The sequence below is a fragment of the Syngnathoides biaculeatus genome, chromosome 18 (genome assembly GCF_019802595.1).
Source record: "Syngnathoides biaculeatus isolate LvHL_M chromosome 18, ASM1980259v1, whole genome shotgun sequence".
NCBI classification, from domain to species: domain Eukaryota; kingdom Metazoa; phylum Chordata; class Actinopteri; order Syngnathiformes; family Syngnathidae; genus Syngnathoides; species Syngnathoides biaculeatus.
Window position 1 is genome coordinate 17,784,573 of NC_084657.1, and position 20,222 is coordinate 17,804,794.

A 20,222-nucleotide genomic window follows, 5' to 3' on the forward strand; every position below is an offset into this window, starting at 1 on the left:
GTACTTAGTACTAAACTAGGTTTTTTGAAGGACTTTAACACGATAATCTCTTGCCGATTACTGTATATCATCAAAGTGAATTTTTGGGAAAAACAAAAAATAACTACATAGCTAATACATTTTGGAGTATTTGTGACATAATTTGATTCAAAAAGATGTTTAAAATGTTTAAATGTTGGTATGTGAATCGTGAAATACTGTGTGTAATCTAAATCAGTACATTTTCCAACTTTTACACGTACCAGCATTAGAAGAATGGTGCCACCTGTATGGCTTAAAGATCTTGTGTGCAAAAGTTTTTACAAAATCAATTTTCTAAGCAACTAGAAAAAAAACAACCATCAAAGATACAAAAAAAATATGTTTTGACTACAGTATATAGCTAATTTATTTCTTAGTGTTTATGATCACATTGGGGAAATAACCACAGACCTATGAGCGCAATGAGTAAAAAGCGTCAGCGTTTAAAAAAAAAAGTATATTATTTGTGCTTTGATGCATGTATGTGTGTGCAAAACTACTCTCTTCACATAATAGTAGTAATATGAGGTTACTACAGGTGCCATTATAGAAACAATGAATTAATCAGTCACAATTTGTACAATACTACTACTTAATGGAAAATAAAGTTATTTTGATTATTTTGGGGGAAATAAAGACCATCTAAAAAATTTCAGTCAAATAATATTTACAGTACGTGAGGTTGTTTTCAATATTGATAGAAATCAATTTTTAAAAATAAAATAAAATAGTAAAATAATCATTTTGCAAATTTTTGATGACCTGATCCCTGTTTTCCTCAGTTTTTCAACCATACAACAGTTAAAGAACTTAATCAAATTGAACATTTGCTTTTGAATATAACTTTTGGCAATCATTGAGTATACTGCAAATAATAGAAAAAATGTATATACTGTATGTACAGCAGATGAAAAAACAAAGAAACGTGTTAATTAAAACTATAAACAGGCACCTTTTTATTTCTATCTCCTTTCGTGAAGATTTTTTTTTTGTGTACAGTAAGTCAGCTAATGTGGCATTAAAAGATATGATGACTGCCGTCCTAGGTGTTATTTGTCAATCCGTTACGAGACACAAAAATAACGCACAAATAAAATACAAAAAATAATTAAGCAACATTTTTTCTTTTTTTTTAAGTTTGGTGTCCTAATTGACGTAATAAAGCCAGTAAACAATGTTGAAAAAGGAAAAGACAGTTGGGAAGATCATCCGTGACCACTTGTCTATGGAGTTGACGTCAGTCAAGTCTGGAATGTTAATCTTGAGCTGGGAGGTGCGCCTCCTTAGTCGACTCTTCTTCTGAGTCATGTGGCGCTCAAGCGTGTTTCGGCCAAAGTTGTGGCGGGCAAGCCCTGCTTTGCGGTACTGCAGGGTGGAGCTGTCGTACGTTAGCATAGTGTTTCGTGGGTCGTTGAGACCCAAAGCCAGCTCCGAAATTCCCATGTCGTTCTTGATATCTAAAGTACTCAGCAAGATGTTTTCATGTGGGTCCATCTGCTAAAGAGAATGTCAACTTTGGTCATGGTCTATCTACAAAGGTACTGGAGCAGTCATTAAAGTGGTTGGGTTTAATGAAAGTGGTTTGGCTCAAAAAATGTCAATAACTTTGAGTCAGCGGAGAAAATATACTTCACCAGTTTGCGTTACCTTGTTCTTTTGGTCAGTGAGTCCGATAGCCGCATCGTCCATAAAGATTGGTTCCCACATTGAGTCGTGACCGTCGAGATCCCTTTGTTTCATCCTCGCGTACAAGGTGTCATCTCGGCCAACGACATTGCCCACCAGCCACTGCAAGAGCACACAATCACCATGGTTACTTAGCCACTCAAACAGTAAGAGTTTTGCTTGTGTGGGTGGGCATAAGTTGGCAAAAACATGCAGTTTATGCAATAATTGCTCCATCAATTCCTCTGTAGCTACTCAGTTGATACAAATCACATCTCAGAAGATGTTTTTCCTTGGCTTGATTAAATATGCTGTTTTCATCACATGTGTACGTTATGGCAGCTCTTTTAGATTCGGGTCAATACTGTAGAGTAGAGAAAAATGGGAACGCTAAGACACATCTCCAGAAAAGTGAGTTTGAAAAGTCTGAGGTAAAACGCTTTGCGATTGCACTTTTCAGAGTTGAAGTTGGAAGAGTTGCTGTTAGTAAACGCCGGGGCAAACCGATCAATTCTGACTTTCATCGAGATGCTGAATTCTGACATCAGCCGTGCAGACTGCAGACAGAAAATGTCGGTTTTAGGTTTGGAGTGCACTGCTGACGTTCTAATTATTGTGTGTCAAAGCAGAAACTTCCTTATCATTACTTTCTATCATGTTGTTGTTTTTTTACATTCAGCCTTTTTCAGGATTACTGTTCACAAGCATCACACATCATTATCCAAGCTGCTTATCCTCACAAGGGTAGCGGGAAAGCTGGAGCCTAACCTAGCTAGCTTCAGGCAAAAGGCGAACGACACCTTGAACTGGTCACCCGTCAGTCACAGGGCAGATATCAACACCATCACTGCACGAGAATTGATCACACGCTGGCCGCACCAAAGGCAGGCACGTGTACCACTACACCGTCAGTGACTACAACCATCACACACATACTTACTATTATATTATTTATATTTAGATTTATATATATATATATATATATATATATATATATATATATATATATATTTATATTTATATTATTATATATTTTTCTTCAGAAACCAGATGGAGTTCAAGCAGGTCTCTTGTAACCTTGTTGGATTAATTTTTACTGTGTATGATAATCAAGTTAAATATATTTTTTCTCTCAATATATGTTGTCAGAAAGTTTCATGAACAAACTGTATTGCCCCCCACCCCACCCCCAAAAAAAAAATAAATATGAATACCAACTCTTTCTTTAGAAAGTAACTATTTCCCACTTGACTGCCTTCCACTGTGATAAGCTAAGGTAGACTTACTTTGTTTGGATCCATTCTCATCTTCTCATTGTTGGCTGTCGCCATCTTCTCAGCGGCCCTCTTCTGACGCTGGGGGCCCCGTCCAAAGAAGATGTAGTTGACAAGTGCGTACTCCAGTAGGGCCAGAAAGACAAAGACGAAGCACCCCATCAGGTACATGTCAATAGCTTTAACATAGGGGATTTTGGGGAGGGTTTCTCTCAGATGGGTGTTGATCGTAGTCATGGTCAGCACGGTGGTAATACCTGGTATAAAAAAAAGAGTGGAACCATAGCAGGAGGTTATTGGAAGATTTAAGAAAGTGCTAACGATGAATTGCAATTTGCTCCCGTAATATCTCATTCTTAACCATGAGATACCACATCTTTGCTTTATTGATCCCATGAGCCTTACCCCTCTCACTTTAAACCTTGAATTTCGAAGTGTGTGAATTTTACATTTTTTATGTATTTTATCAACCTTGGTCTTGTTCATGAGGAGAGAACTCATGTGGATTTTTTTTTTTTTTTTAGATAGTTTCAAAGGCTTTGGGGATGGTTCCTAGATTGATCTTTTGATCATTTAAATTCTCTGTTGTGACTTTTAAAGAAGTCTTCCAGAAAACTCCCCAAATTTTGTATCGAATGAAATGGCTCATTCTTATTCAGCACTTGAAATATTTGATAAATTAAAAATGTTGTCAGGTTTTGATACATTCTCGAATCCTCGGAGTACATCTGTGAGCACTAGTTATTTATTTTTTTTATACATCTGTCCCAAAGCTGACCATTGCACAAAATGCAAATGGGATTAAATAGGAGGGGGGAAAACATGCAAGACTGCTTTAAAGCCTAAAAACAAGGTCAGGAATAAAGATTTCAGGATCTCATATAGATTGAGGGGTGACTAAACATTGAGTCACCCATCTGACCCGTTTCCATTATGAGGCATTACCCTTTTTCATTAAATCCTGTGGATGACCCCTACCTCTGTCCACCCCTCCTCCTCCCCACATCACTAAATGCAGCTCAGTCTTCAATCAGTGAAATTGCCTTGTCGACTAAATCGAGGGATGGGTGAAGCTAGATGGATTGTGTCGGGCCATACGTAAGAAGACCTGGAACTTGCAACGAACAGTCACCGTATGGATCAAAGAAACTCCACAAGCTGCCCTGTGAGATGCATAATTAAAGTCGACAGGAGAAAATCGAATAGTGAAAAACTGATCAACCAAGTTGTCCTATAAAATGTATGTCTTTCGGTGATCATTATCCAACCGAGTGTCTGTTGTTTCTGCAATGAGTACTTTTGGAATATGGCTGCTTTGAGTGGATTTGGGGAAATCCTGCCAACCCTTTTGAGGATAAGTAAACCGATGAGAACTCAAGAACCCGCAGTATGAACTGTTATCATGCATGACTACGGGGCACCAAGGCAAAACTTGTAAAACCTCTTATCTTCAGAGACTGCAGAGCAAAAGTATCTTGTCGTCACTCTGATGAAATGTTTTCTTTTTCTTTAGCATCTTTTTTTTTTTTTGATGATGCTACCGCAGAAGTGTGCCTGACTTACCTAGAGCTACTCTGGCAGCAGACGCGTCGTAGTTGATCCAAAAGGAGACCCAGGAGAGGATGGTGATCAGGATTGAAGGCATGTATGTTTGAAGGATGAAGTATCCAATGTTTCTCTTAAGTTTAAAACTTAAGGACAGGCGAGGGTAAGCGCCTAGTGAGTTGACCAAAGGGAAAAGTACATTAACTCACGTTCAGAGCTCAATCGTTCAATCTGTATTAAAATTGACATGTCTAATTGTAGAGGTATGGGGAAGTGAAGTGTTGAATGTAGCGTATTTTCCGCACTATAAGGTGCACCACATTATAAGATGCACCATCAATGAATGGCCCATTTTAAAACTTCTTTCATATATAAGGTGCACCGGATTATAAGGCACACCGTCATCTTTTGTGAAAATGAAAGGCTTTTAGGGGCCCTTTATAGTGCGGAAAATATGGTAAAGTACTTTGGAGGAATGGCTTTAACCTTTAAATGTAGAAACTAACAACCAAGCACTAATTGTTCAAAAGAATGTAAAAACCACTAAATTCAAGTAGTCCACCTCAAGGGGTGCATTTTGGAGTTTACATTCCATTCATAAAGACTTTAGAAGGTGAAAAAATCTCTCTGGATTGAACCTCATCATCGCATTGATGTAATCAACAGTAAATAAGATGAAATGTCTTTGGTGTTTGAGTCTCCAGAGTACACATTTTACACACATATGATTAACATTATAGACTTGTATGACAGATGAAATGTTAAAATATCACTTAAAATTTGTCATTTATTGACCCTGAAATTAAACATGTATTATTTCCCTTTTTTAAAAAAATAAATATGAACTTAGAGTATAACAAGAATCCAAAATTGTAATGCTGTCAACCTTAGAGGTTAAACAGTTTTTAAGTTAAGTTTGTTGAAACAGTATCTTGAAATTAGATCTTGCTGTCCAACAAGAAAGTACGTGCTGAAGCGCCACATTTGTTGTTGTTGTTTTTTTAAATTGTGACACTAAACACACTAAGAACAACATTTTGAGATATACTGTTTTTATTGGATATTTTTCAGTGATGGTGATGTCATCTGACGTTTTTCATTTTTAACCAAGTTCTAAAATGTCACACGAAAGGTCTTACAAGATCATCATACCGAATTGCAATTTACTTGAAAGTCCTGCAGACAGAAAAGGGCTGAAGAGACACGGTCTACACATAAAAACCCTTATGAGTTTGTCAAGCCATAGCATAAATACGTCTGTCATTTGATTTAGTTCATTTCAGAATGAGCCACTGTCTCTCACTAAGATTTGAGTTCACTGGATGAAGACACAGTACTGCAACAAAACCTAGCAGCATGCATTATTCATTTGGTACAATTTCATTGGCTCTCCTTGGCCATAAACTTGACACTTGAATTGGATAAATGCCAAGCACATGCTGATGTTTGCATCTTTGAACAAACTCAGGGTCACTCCTTCCATTCTGCCGCTGACATCATGCTAAAAAGGGAATCCCCACGCCTTCTGTAGCGACAGAGTTCATTGAAGTCACATTAGCAGGTCACCAGTTTGGCAGCCTCCCTTAAATTATATTTAGGGAAGTGACACAACAAACGGGCTTTTACAACATTGTCCATTCATACGCAAGTAATGGCGTTATGGTGACTTGTAAACCCTTTTCGATAGGAAAAGCTCCTTCTTTCATTACTCTGACTACTCTGGAAAGAACAGAACCAGTGTTCTGCTTACACTTACGTCGCCTGCTTTCACCGCCGTCTTATGAATATGGAAGTGCAAAAAGCATGAATATTTCAGTGTATCAGACAACTTTCTTTTTGTTTATCACATTTAAATAAGTCATGGTGGCTTCCATCTCAGAGGGTTGCTCCTGACATAAACTCCTTTTGAATGTTTTTATCTTCACAAGTTATCATACAAGAAATTAGCAGAGATGGCATTTTCACAACTGTTTATGGTAATTTTCACAGGATGGGAAAATTCCTCTTGAATGTTCTGAGATGTGTTCTTTGTATGCTGCTACTAATACTTCACACAACTCATGTTATTTTCTTCACTTCATCTCATTCAGACCGCTAGCTAGCTGAGATTGAATTCACAGCGCCTCTGCTGCTTACAACAGAGTAGCGCACCAGAGACAAAATTGTATAACTATACCACAGCCTATTACCGCCTGTGTTTATGGTTCAAAGCGTTTCGACTACATCCATGCCACTCGCGCTAGTCACCTGTCGAGAAGACGACGTTCTTGGAGATGAGCTTGTGATCGACAATGGAGAACTGTGGCAGCTCAATCTTGTCCACACCTGTCACAGCATTGTTGCCTCCTCGCCAGTAGAACTCAATGTCGTCTGTTGTGTAACCGTCTGACACAGAATACAACATTACTTTTGTAAGTACAAGTTAGGTAATAATTAAAAGTACCTGACCACGACAATAGCTAGGGTGTAATATGCTCCATTATACACCATTTGAGGCTGTTGGAAAATAAGAAATATCCCACTTTTGCCTTTTAAAGGTTCCAATTTCACAGCATTCCAAACAAAAGGTGGAAGTAATGAAGTATTTATTGACTTCAGTGCCAGCGTTATCTCCATTTAGCAGCCTTAAATAAAGCCTATAAAGTAGTTAATACGGCAGCGACATATTTATGCAATTTTATTGCCATGAGTGGCTGCCAAGTTTGAGAAAATAATTTGCTGTTAGCATTCTGAGCATGCTCAGCATATTTAGCATAAGACTGAGCCAATGTAATTGTCAACCCAAATGATTATGTTGTGACTCAAAAAAAAAAAAAAAAAAAAAACAAAAGTCCCCCCGCAAACATTTTCCAGTTTTGTACAGTTTTGTATTACATAGCATTATGCCCTCAACTACAAAATATCTAATAAAGGATATTGTGGTTTCAAGATCATTTTAACAACCTAATTCAGTTCAAGATATTTTTAGGACTGTGAATCACAATGGCCGGAACGTAGTCATCCCCTACTTTGTCAAGTTTGTGAGGATAAGCGGCACAGAAAATAGATGAGTGTGTTTTTGTGAATTTAAATAATCCATTAGAACTGTTAGCTTTGCATGTGTTCACTGATTTTGAACATTCACCTTTGAGCCTTCCTTGAACAAAGCTTGTGCTTGTGCTTCGATGCTATTTTTGACTGAATTATGGAAAAGACCAACTATTAATAAATTATAAAGTCATGTAAACATTATTAATGTATGGTGTCTGAATAAAACCCCTTACTGTATACATACTGTATATTGGACTAAGTCTTTGAGTCATTCTATTATGCAACTAAATTATTAATATTTGGAGACAAAATGATTAAATAACCAAGCAAGGCATCCATTTTCATCTCTACAAGTGAGTAAAATCCTTAAAAGGCACGAGAGTCTATTAATATTTATCTGAACCAAAGTTATTCCCTCTTTTGCTTCCATTTTGGCCAAATCAGTGGAGGGTTGGGCAGCAAAGTGGGCAATGGGTACAAGCTCTAATTCATTGATTAACATGTTACTCGAGTTCCATCTGAAGACAAATGCTACTTTAAAGACGAAAGATAAAAGATTGTCTTTAGACGAGAGGTGGGAAAACTACAGGCTGCGGGTGAGGTCTGGCCCATTGGTCTTTCTAATCTGGCCCGGCAAAGATTGGTTTAGAACTACGGTTTGACGTGAATGATGGCAGACTTGTAATGACAGGTATTGCAACACCAGGTGAGGCAGTAGACACAGTGAGTTCATTTTGCAGAGCCCAGACCGAAAGAATGAGAGAGCAATTTCCAATTATCGCTCTTCTTCTACTGGTCGGATCGGAACCCATCTGCAGAAAAGTCAACAGTCTATGCCAAGTGTTTATAGAATCCTAAATACTTGTATACTGAGGTCTGATCCAAGGGTGTACAGTATGTATTATTTGCCAAGAAACAAATGCGGTTTTAAAAGAATGCTGTCACTTTTTCCACCAATCATGATTACGTCAGCAACCTTTCAACACACAAATGTGCGGCTACCGCTGACAGGTTTCTAGCTAGCTTGCGTTCTCACAAAACACCTTTATTTGACCAGCTTCCATCCAAGAAGCAAGCACAAAGACAAGTTATTTACTGGCAGTTAAATCGGCAAAAGCAAGCAAACCTTTTCTCCAAAAGGGAGTTTCTTAAAGAGTGCATGGTAAAGACAGCAAGTATTTTATGTCCTGAGAGAAAGAACAAATTTGAAAATTTTAGCGTATCACGCAGGTCAGTGACTCGCCGTATTGAAGTAATTGACAACACTTAACTACCAAACTAAACAAAAAATAGCCGAGTCATTTACATTCAATTCTTTCACACTGGATGAAAGCAATGATATAAAGGATACTGCCCAGCTTTGAATTTTTTTTTTATCAGAGGGATTAATATGAAGTGGAATGGTGGCTCAGCTGGAAAGCGTTGGCGTCACAGTTCTGAGGTCCCGGGTTCGATTCCAGACCCGCCTGTGTGAACGTTGCATGTTCTCCCCGTACCTGGGTGGATTTTCTCCAGGCACTACGGTTTCCTCACACATCCCAAAAACATGCAACATTAATTGGACACTCTAAATTGCCCCGAGGTGTGATTGTGAGTACGGCCATTTGTCTCGATGTGCCGTGCGATTGACTGACAACCAGTTTAGGGTGTACCCTGCCTCCTGCCCGTTGACAGCTGGGATAGGCTCTAGCACTCACTGGGACCCTTGCGAGGATAAGCGGCTAAGAAAATGGATGGATGGATCCGTAATTCACCAAGAAGCACTGAGTGTTGAATCTTTACCACGTAGTGAAGCCAGTTGAGAAACTCGTTAACGTTATTCAAGCGAGGGGACTTCCCCATTGTCAGCTTATTCATTTTCTTGAAAAAACTGACGCTGATCATATGGAAATACTTTATCATTCTAATGTCCGCAGGTTACGTTTGGGAAAAATATGTCACGGTTTGTGGGATCTTAAACAGGGGATGATTTCATTTTTGGAGCTACTTAATAGTGACAATTTTCCTGAGCTGAATGACACAGATTTGGTTTGTGATTTAGCTTTTAATGTGGACATATAACACACACGAATGATCTGAAAATGAAGCCACAAAGGAAACATCAATTTGTGCATGAAATGCATGCAAACGTCAGAACCTTCAAAGACAAGAGGGTTTTATTTTTCATGCAATTGTCAGACAAGTGATTTGCTCACTTCCCCACACTGGCTAAATTAAAAGAGGCCCCCCGGAACACGTGGAAAAAAAAAAAAGGAAATAACTGGATGACCTGCATAAGGAATCCTGCTGTCAGTTTTGTGATCTTGGAAAAATTGACAAGGCACTTCAGCTGGTGTCATGTCCCTTCTCACAAGACCCAGAAACGGTGCCACAGGAGTTGCAGTTGGAACAGATTGATCTCCAATGTGACATGGTGTGCAAGGACAAGTTCAATTCCCTGAAACCGGATGAGTTTCATGCTTCATTAAGTGCAGCCAAATTTCCAAAGATCCAGAAGATGGCACAGAAGATGCTGGTGTTGTTTGGCTCGACATATCTGTGCAAACTGACTTTCAGTGTGATGAACACCAACAAAGCACAACAAAACACCCAAAAGATGCCAGATGATTGATGAGCACCTCAGATCTATTCTAAGATTACGACCAGACTTTGATGTAATGGCTAAAATAGATGACCAACACTGTTCTCATTAAAAAGCATGTTAATACTTTAATACTTTTTTCCTATTGTTGTTTGATATGTACTGTTAACAAATGCCTCTTTTTTAATGTATTCTATCTTGTGCTGACCCAGCCCGTCTGTTAAGTTTTAAAAGTCAGTGTGGCCCCCGAGCCAAAAAGTTTGCCCACCGCTGCTTTAGACCATAAAGTTGGCTCTTACATGCTACATTGCATGTTGAGGGCACTTTATTATTGAAACCCTGCAGAGGTTCCATGCAATTTAGTTCAACTCATTTACAGTACATACACTCACCCAGCAATGCAGTTTAATACAACAGCCATTCATTTAATCCTTCTTCTACGAGGATTATATGGAAAATTTTCCTGATTGAGCATGAAAAAGACTTGCAAAGCACTTCTTTGCAGAAAAAAAAACAATATTATAGTTGAGTGCATCACAAAAAAAGATTAAAATAGATGTTGAGTATAGCAACATGCAACTACAGTATATGACAAATTATATGGCTGTGTGTTTGGGGATTTGCATGTCAGTTAAGTGATATTATTTCATACTGACTTGTTATATGGTATTGTTTGCATGTGTTGCGATGATGAAGGATGGCAATGTCGAGATTAAGCAGCTAGAAAATATGCACGATGGTTGACACGTGTGTGTGCGTGTGTGATTGGAATTGTGACGTGCAGGGCTGACACAAAAAGAGTTGAATTATGAACAATCGTCTTTATCTACACAATTCTTTTGACCTGAGACAGCTTTCTCTCCTACTTACCTCCACCAAGCAAGAAAGCAAGACTAATGTGCAAAAAATGGTGGCTGATCAAGGGCTTCTTTGCTATCGTCAACATTATGAGATCCACTGACCTACATTTACCAACCTAAATTTTAATATTTGTATATTTACTTTTCATTCCCAGCAGTTTTTTTCTATTTTGTAGGGTTTCATTTGGCTGCACTGCTTCTAGTCAGTGTTTGTGCAAACAGAGGTAACAACGTATAAAAATTCACTTCCATCCATCCATTATTTGAACCACTTATCGTCACAAGTGTCATGAAAAAAAATCTGTAAATAAACGAATCTACAATTGCAAAGTTATGAATATGCAGGGGTTCATTCTACATCCTGGCTGTAAATGCTCATCTTTGTCAACTACACACCAAGCAACGGCTGACGTTACTTGAAACAAAACCACTCCTAAATGAAATGCGAGCCATACGACTTTGCAATGTTTGCACAGCTCTAGTTAGTTGGTAGCATTATGTAAAAAGTAAATTATTGATTTCCATTAACCTCTGTTGAGAGGTGGAACAGCTGCATAGCAAGAACCAATAAAATGTTGTTGAAAAATGAATTAAACGAGTTTTTGTAGCTGCTTGAAGCAAGAGCAAATGAGTAAAAGCCTTTTGCTTTTATCTTTTCTTTTATTGCAGATCTCTATAAAGTTATTGTTTCATTGTGTTTTTTTATTTTTACAATTTCATTATAGCGCTGTTTGTCCCCTTGGTAAATTTGGCACAATTCCGCCTTGATTACATCGAGAGTAAAGCACCTCACCTCTGTTCCAGTTATTTTCCATTTGTAGTAATGAAGCTTTTGGTGTGAATAGTTTTTGTTTTATAACCCCCTTGACACTTTGCAGGGATCCTTTATACATTTTCCTAGAAAAGGAAATACTACACTTTTAATTTTGTAAAATACATATATAGCAATGTGAAGATTCTGCTCTCACCTTGGCTGATGGCTGCACTCTGTTGAGTGAGTTTTGAGTTAAGTTACAAATACATCGTCATTTGTCTCTCCATCTACCTTTCTATACCTCACCACAGTTCCCTCCATCCTGCCTGCTCTCCTTAATTAAATCTTGACTGACCTATTTAGTTGGAATGAATTATTAAACCTGACTCTTCGATGGTGGCTTTGAACACTCACACTCGGAGACATCTCTGGTTCCCTTGTGAAAGTCGTGCTTGGTGCTTGCTGCATTCAGTCGCACCCTCACAATGCATTTCCACTTCATGTGCGGCACAGTTTCGGTTCATCTACAGCTCAAAATGTATTAAAAAGGAAGGCTAGTTCTATTACTGTGTTCCAGCACAAAATAAGGATCCTCCATTTTCCAATGCCGATAAACGATAATGAAGGCAGATAATTGGATTTGATGAAAATATGAGTGCATCCTAAAAGAACCATAATCCCACAGTAACTACTGAGTTAACTTGGTTAACCTTTTTCTTGTTGAATGAATATGATTTGAATCCCGATCAAGATTTACTTCTGAAAATGAGAAATACCAATGAATAGACGGCGTGGAAAAGACTTTGAGGCTACAGTGTTCTGCGGTTTGTAAGGTAACCCTGCCACAAATAACGAATATCAATGAACAACCGACGTCACCTTCAAAAAAGTTTAATTGCCCATTGATTGCTCAAGATGGCAGCAAAAGTCGATTTGTCTTTTAGATTGGACGATGACCTGTATAAATGAAGCGCTTCCTAATGGGATGCAACATACTTCTCACTACACTAGTTTGAAGGTAGAATTAGTACCACTACTGTATGTTATAGTACATGGGGCCAAATACAGAGATTTAAAAGCCTTTCTGAAGTGCGCTGACTGGACTGTGTATCATGGCGGATGATGATGCATTAAGTTGCAATATGAAAATTTGTGCCCACAAGAAGTAAAGACTGAGATGAATATATAACTCACCTTTTTGATGTTTTGTTATTTTTGCCTTTGAGAAAGGACATATTTGAGTGCCATTTCTGCCGAGCAATTAGGAGCAATTTAGTAGAGTGCATGATATCAACAGAGTGAGTCAGTCATACAAATGAACTACAATAGGATGAATATGAATATGAAAGGAACCCCATAATGCCCAATTGGGAGTGATATTAACGTGTCCCATCTGGGGAAAAAAAATGAGGATTTCATGGTAGTACAAAAGGTCTGGTAGTCTGGAAGTGCTGGCGGGCCAAAATTAAATGAATTTTTTTGTGATTCCATCTGTGGAGATAACAATGCAAGAGAAGAGCTATTTAACTGGGACTGTGGCATATCTCCCTTTCTACATCTGACTGCAGGCTTTTTAATCAGTCCACTAAAATGATGTCTACATTGATTTCTTTTAATGGTCAAAGAAGGTTGAAGTACTGGAAAATAACGGCATTTTGTGTGTAAAACACTATCACCACAGTACAGTATTAGTTTTCTTCATGTCTTTCAGTTTTCATACCAATCCGACAGACAACCATCTTAATATTGAGACTTGAGATTAAACATTCTTGAATAACTTTTAATAACTAAAGCATAATGTGAAAGTGATTCATCCCGGCGGTGTGCCTCACATCTTTTGACGTTATTGTAACAAGTGTAAAAATAATTAATCTCAGTAAAATGGAAGACCATTAAGAACAGGTATTGTAAAATATACAAAAGGACAAAGTAAAGCGTTAATCCTTTGAGGTATGCTGAGGTCTCGTAATTTTGGTGGACAAAGTGTTTTTTCCCTGATATTTTTCTTGGATTCCAAATTGCATGTACAAAATTCCGTAATACCAAGTTTAGATTTAGTTTGTCCATTCATACTGTACAGTCTCTTGGCAGGATGTCTTATTACTATCCATCTAAAGTTCGAAACATTCTTGTGCAAGTTTCAATAGACAGGAATGTGATGTGTAAATTGGGTGTCAAATGGTCCTTCATGCCTGGCTGCAGCTTTGGACTCTCTGAGACATTAATTTACCAGAAGCGAAGGCACCGTTCTCAAGTGAAATCCGAGATGTTTAATAAACAGGGCGCTTGCATCTCACCTCAATGCATTTAAAATCGTGCATGAGCACGCACAGCACCTCATCAACTAAGTACTACCTTATTTCTATACTGCCCCCGTGAGCTGAAGTGACTCAGCTTGTAGATACTATGATTCTATGATTCTATGATTCTGCACACATCAAAGTGACCTTAATGTAGATTCTGGGGTCCAATTAAAAATGGCTATCGTACTTCTCCAGCGTATGGAAAGGCTGTAATTGGCTGAGAGCCTGGGCAGAGATGGAGAATCTTAAAAAAATAAATGAATAAGATGTAGCTAGCAAAAGAGTGAGAGCGAGAAGTGCCTGCCTCTATATGATGTGGGTCAGTGATAGGGAAAATATGACTATTTCTTGGTAGAAAAAACTACATGAAATGATACTTTAATGTTGACCATAGAGCAGTCTTTCCTTGTTGGATGAAATAATACGGTTGTGTGTATTTCATGACTTTCAATGACCTCAAGTTTGTCTCCATTTGTGAATCGCCTCTGCCTGTCAGTGCACTTTAAATTTTAAATTCCCCACACTGCACCGAAGAGCCCTCTGTTGTCATATTTGGGCTCGAGCTAATCAAAAAGACAAAGTGTAGTTTCTGGCGTTAAACGGATGAGTGAGCGTATTGTGTTCGGGATTTATTGAAACAGTTCACAGCTGCTGGACTTGCAGAGTCAGAGTGAAATCTTTTAACAGGAAATGGGTTCACGTTGCAGTTCGGGCACCTGAATAACACCATACAGTTCCATCATATTGTAGGGATCCAGACCTTAAGTGGTTAGAACACATTTTAATAATTGATGCAATGGTAGTCCTTTGCTCTGATGTAGAATCTACTACGGGAAACACTACTACTACAACTAAGAGTCCTGGATTACACATGCATCATGGACAAAAGAAGCAAGTCCTGAACTAGAACAAACAATGTCATGTGTTGATTGAGTACCTTTCAAACATTTTGGATCACCTGCAATACATTTTTGGAAGAAAAACAATTGCAATAATATTAAACGGACCAGAAATGCAGTCTCGATACTATGACTCAGGTAAAAACAAATCAAATAACATCACTCCGAGAGAGTACACGGAACTTTATAAATATATAAATAAACATAAAGGGAGTCTCAAGGAATTACTGCCTGAAACAGAGTACTGATTGTGTAGTACCTTTTCATTTTGCTCTACTCATACTAGTAATGTATTTATTAGGTCTTGTCTGACAGTTAAAAATGTAACTTACTAAAAAATGCTGTGAACGTTAAATAACTCCTGGAAGACAATTTCCCATGATTTCCTATCAACCATAGACGTGGAAAAAAAACAGTTTGACCTAGTTCACAGTACTTCTTTTGTTTTGCTTATGTGTGAAACAAAACGTGGTCTAACATTTGGAGTGGAAAAATAAATAAGTGCTATTGCATATGTCATACTGTATGTTCACTATATGCAACAGCAAGGCCCTCCAAAACAATACACTTGGTGTTTTTAAATTTGGGAAAACAATAAACAGAGATAAAAATAATTATGGTCTTCAAATTTTTAAAGTCATGATAACTTCTTTCTTTATAACATTTTCCTTTCATCCCATGCATCCTTGGTAATCTATTTAGAAAGTAAAGTGTGGCTGAAAATCTTCCAGTCTTTAACCAATGCTATTTCTCAACGTTGGGCAAAGAAAGGAATACTACTCACAACTCTCAATCTCCAATGTGCAGTTTTGCTCATCCAGTGGATACCGTCTGAGGTCCATCATACAAGCAGCAGTTGTGGTAATCCTGAAAAATCAAACACAAGACAAAGTATACCATTGAAGTTTGTTGCCTTAGAGGAAACCATTTGAGTTCAAGTAACAATTTTCAATTGTTTTGCTTTTAAATGACACCGTTCTAATGTACAGTATGTCTTGGCAGCCTTCAAAAAGAAAATAAACACTCTAAATCGGATACACACAGAGCGGATTTACACAGAGCTCTACCAACTGTGGATAAAAATCCGGTCAAATTGAATATCCACCAATGGAAGGGCGAAATAGGCTGCATACACCCTGTCAATGCAAGTTTCACGTCACTGGAATACAACGACTTGTGATGCACACATATACAGATCTGGCCAAATAACAAATAAAGTACAGCAGAAACATAAATCATTAAAAAAGTAGCCTAAATGATGTGAGGTGTGCTGATCATTAAATCATCAAATAAATAAATCGCATTGAACTAGTAGCGTAAAATCAAGGGAAGAGTTAGAACACGCAGGCCAACTAAGTCGAGATGTCATTTTCCTTAATTGTCATCACATAATGGATATGTGTACTTGAAATGTATAAGTTAAAAAAATAACCTGTTGGAAATGAATCTGCAGTGTAAATTCAACCTCGGAGAGAAACTTGACCAATAAAAATGTTGACCTTTTGAAACCAGTTTAACCTTTGATCATGCTTAGATGTAATTTAAAAAGGACTTAAATTTCAAATCCCTCTGGTGGTTTCTTGAGTCCTGTGGGATTAGAGTTTGACAGATATCACAAATCTCCCTCATGCATAGGCAGTTAACGGCCACTGTAATTGACCGTCAGCCCTGCAATGCAGTGATCCAAAATTCCTTTGGGCTCTTTGCCTCATGATAGAAATTATGGAGGGGTCTGAAATTTTCATCGAAGGTGCATGTCCACTGTGAGAGGGATAATCTAAAAGAAAAATTCAGAAATCACAATGTTTGACTTTTTTTAATGATTTATTTGTGTGATGCACCTGCAAATAAGTATTTGAATAACTATCAGCAAGAATCTGACCCTCAAAGACCTGTTAGTCCGCCTTTAAAAGTCCATCTCCACTTCATGTATTATCCTGAGAAGATCTGTGTGGAGGAGTAGGCTAAAATCCCTCCTGCGTTGTGTGCAAATCTGGTGAACAACTACAGGAAATGGTTGACCTCTGTAATTGCAAACAAAGGTGACTGTACCAAATATTAACAGTAGTTTTCTCAGGTGTTCAAATACTCATTTGCAAATCTATGACACAAATAAATCGTTAAAAAAAATCGTACATTGTGATTTCTGGATTTTTGTCTTTTGATTATCTCACTCACAGTGGACATCCACCTACGACGAAAATTTCAGACCCCTCCATGATTTGTAAGTGGGAGAACTTCCTATATAGCAGATCAAATACTTATTTTCTTCACTGTATTTTACCCTCTTACTTGTGTCAATGGAGAACACAGGGAGTATAGTGACCTTTAAAGATGTAAAAAGATGTCTCAGTAAAACTGATCTCTATGCCACAAGTCTATCCATTTTTGTATCTCATTTAACACATTTTTAACCGTTTTTGATGGTTACATTTTACGTTAGTATTTACATAAAAGGATATATCCATCCATCCATTTTCTTCGCCACTTATCCTCACGAGGGTCACGGGGAGTGCTGGAGCCTACCCCAGCGGTCAACAGGCAGGAGGCGGGGTACACTCTGAACTGGTTGCCAGCCAATCGCAGGGCACATTGGGACAAACAGCCACACTCACAATCACACCAAGAGTGTTCAGTTAATGTTGCATGTTTTTGGAATGTGGGAGGAAACCGGAGGAAACCCCCGCAGGCACAGGGAGAACATGCAAAACTCCACACAGTTGGGTCCGGGATTGAACCCGGGACCTCAAAACTGTGAGGCCAATGCTTTACCAGCAGAACCACCGTGCCGCCTAAAAGGATAGATGTTCCATAAATAACTTCAAATTGCACCTTGTATTAAATTACAGCCCACAAGGAGCTAAGGGTCAAGAGTAGGATCAGGCCTTTATGGAAGCTAAAAAGATCAATACATCTAAATAGATGATGATCTGTATTTAAAGTGAAATGACCTCTGATAGTATATATTTACAGAGGATCACAGGGAATAAAGATGATGCCTGAAACCCAATTGGTTTGACCTTTCTTAGACTTGATCCAGTTCTTCACATGGTTGTTTTATGAGCTCATGGAAAATAACAGTATTACTGCACCTGTATCATAAAAAAAAAAGTGTATGACTGTTGCCATAGTAGACTCCAGAGTAAAATAAGGAGGCATGGATGGATATAGTAGGATGATGATAACAGCCAACCGTGAGTCAGTAGATAAGCTTCTGTTGTCCGTCAGGCTTTGTAAGAGGAACATAAGGATGAGTCTGTGAGTAATAGCATTCCATTCTTCCCCTGGCTTTGCTCTTGTGTGCAAACTTGACTCTCACAGAGGGAGTTGCCACTAAGCCGCACGGAATGGTGGGTAATCGTGTGGTCACACTTGACAACATAGATAAATGTGTCCCAGCGGAGTAGCTAATCAATCGTGAATCCAAGTGGGAAGATAATCACCCAATGAGCCTCTTGGCCTAACTAGTCGCCTTCGTCCATAGTTTAAACAAAAAACACTTTGATGGCAATAGTTATGCTTGTGATCTTTGAATTGCATATACATCTTTCTGAATGATTTTTAGTGATCCATCAAAAATCATCTCTGTCCAGGAATCCAGGTTCAATCCAAAACCACCACTTGTTACCAGGTAGGTATTGATCACCAGGTAGCTAGACTATAGTCAATGTCATGGAAACAGCAGTGCTTATTCTTGCGTAGATGTGTGCTTGTTTGTTGTCTTGTTTTTTTTTTCAAACACATTTCATTCCATTAGCAACGGTTTGAACTAGACATAACACTTTCAGCTTGATTCTCGACACAAGGCTCTCAGTTTGCATTGGTCGCGAAATATGACGTTTGGAGGTTATAAATGGCACACCCCATGACAATATAACTTCTCACGTCACAACAACTGTATTGTAAAGTACCGTAGTTTATTATAAATTAGTGCTAGACTACGGAGCTTTGAGTTCAAAGTAGTTTTTTTTTTTCAAATCAGTGTGGGTTATGTCGCTGCTGTATGAATGCAATACCCCTTGTATCACCATTTACAACTGCTACAATATTAAGTAACGTAAATAATGTATCTCAACAGCATGACCTGATGCTGTATCGACTCATACAGTATGTGTGCATGGCTACTTGATGCGTGCCACCAAATTCTAAAAATTGTGAGGCAATTGTAATTTTGAAATCGAATCACAGATGTGTATTATACATTAAAGTACATGAATCATCATCATTGCCTGAGACTGGAGTTTAGGTTTCACACTAAATATATTTAGTTATTTATGTAGTTACTTTTTTATAACTTAAACTGTATTTTCTATTTGGTTTCAAGATGTATAAGAAGTTTAACTGTGGAAAAAATTCTGGTTAAATATTTATTACCTATTTTCTGCACTATAAGACTCACCTAAAAGCCTTATTTATTTTCTCAAAAGCCAATGGTGCATCTTATAATCCGGTGCGCTTGATATATGGATCAGTATTGAGCCTTTAGTGCAGTTCGGACTAATGGATGCATAATGTAACCCGAGCCTCTATTGTAGCATCTATTTTATGCGCCTTATAATGCAATGCATCTCATAGTGCGGAAAATACAGACTTGAAGTTGGACTAGTTCAGTAAGTTCCTCCTGACTTGTGATTTCAAACAGCAACTTGATGATCTTGAACAGACACTGTTAGGAAAGACATTTTGGCCAACATCAGTGACTACTTTTGGATGAAGACATCCTACTGGTACACCAAAACTTTGTAGAAAGGGGGAGCTAAACTTCAGATTGTCATTCTCAGTAAGTGTAACTGCCAGATGTGTGGTCCAAATGGCAGATACATGGATGCTTTTTTGTCATGCACACCCAGCACCGATAAATAAATGATGTTTGACCATAACAAGGTTGGGTGGATTTTACATTTTGCCTCGTCATTGTCAGCATTTCTTCCACCAGTGTGGATTTGCTTCTGGTGATGAGTCCGCCAAGTGTTTAACCAAGGAGTAAATTGCTGCTTAGTCTCTGGCCAATCTCTGATCTTGTGTGAGTTGATGGAGTCAGCGGTGTAGAACTGAGTGCAAAGAGCCTTTGGCAGAGTCTTTGGGAAGACGGCCCAGGTAAGATAAAGGTTGTCATTGAGTAAATATTTACTCTGTGCAGTTGTGCAGTTATAACATCACTTGATGCATAGCCCCCCAACCCACCCCCATACCTGAGTGGGTTTTTTCCGGGCGCTCTGGTTTCCTCTCACGTCCCCAAAACACGCATTCATTGGAGACTCTAAACTTCCTGTGATTGCGATTGAGACTG

General features: G+C 38.3%; 1 protein-coding gene across 2 annotated transcripts in view; it reads right to left on the minus strand.

The window, feature by feature from the left end:
- Window positions 1-1,035: 1,035 nt before the first annotated feature.
- The window catches only part of LOC133491732 (gamma-aminobutyric acid receptor subunit beta-2), a 47,539-nt gene continuing 28,352 nt past the window's right edge, over window positions 1,036-20,222 (minus strand). Inside the window, exons 5-10 of one of the 2 annotated variants that reach the window (XM_061803278.1) lie at window positions 15,717-15,799; window positions 6,753-6,890; window positions 4,524-4,676; window positions 2,973-3,217; window positions 1,669-1,809; window positions 1,036-1,515 (exon numbers count right to left, since the gene is read on the minus strand). In XM_061803278.1, coding sequence (XP_061659262.1) covers window positions 1,168-1,515; window positions 1,669-1,809; window positions 2,973-3,217; window positions 4,524-4,676; window positions 6,753-6,890; window positions 15,717-15,799 — 1,108 coding nt within the window. In that variant the 3' untranslated portion in view covers window positions 1,036-1,167. Of the gene's footprint in view, window positions 1,519-1,668; window positions 1,810-2,972; window positions 3,218-4,523; window positions 4,677-6,752; window positions 6,891-15,716; window positions 15,800-20,222 lie in introns of both variants that reach the window. The other variant, XM_061803277.1, reaches the window with a different exon arrangement.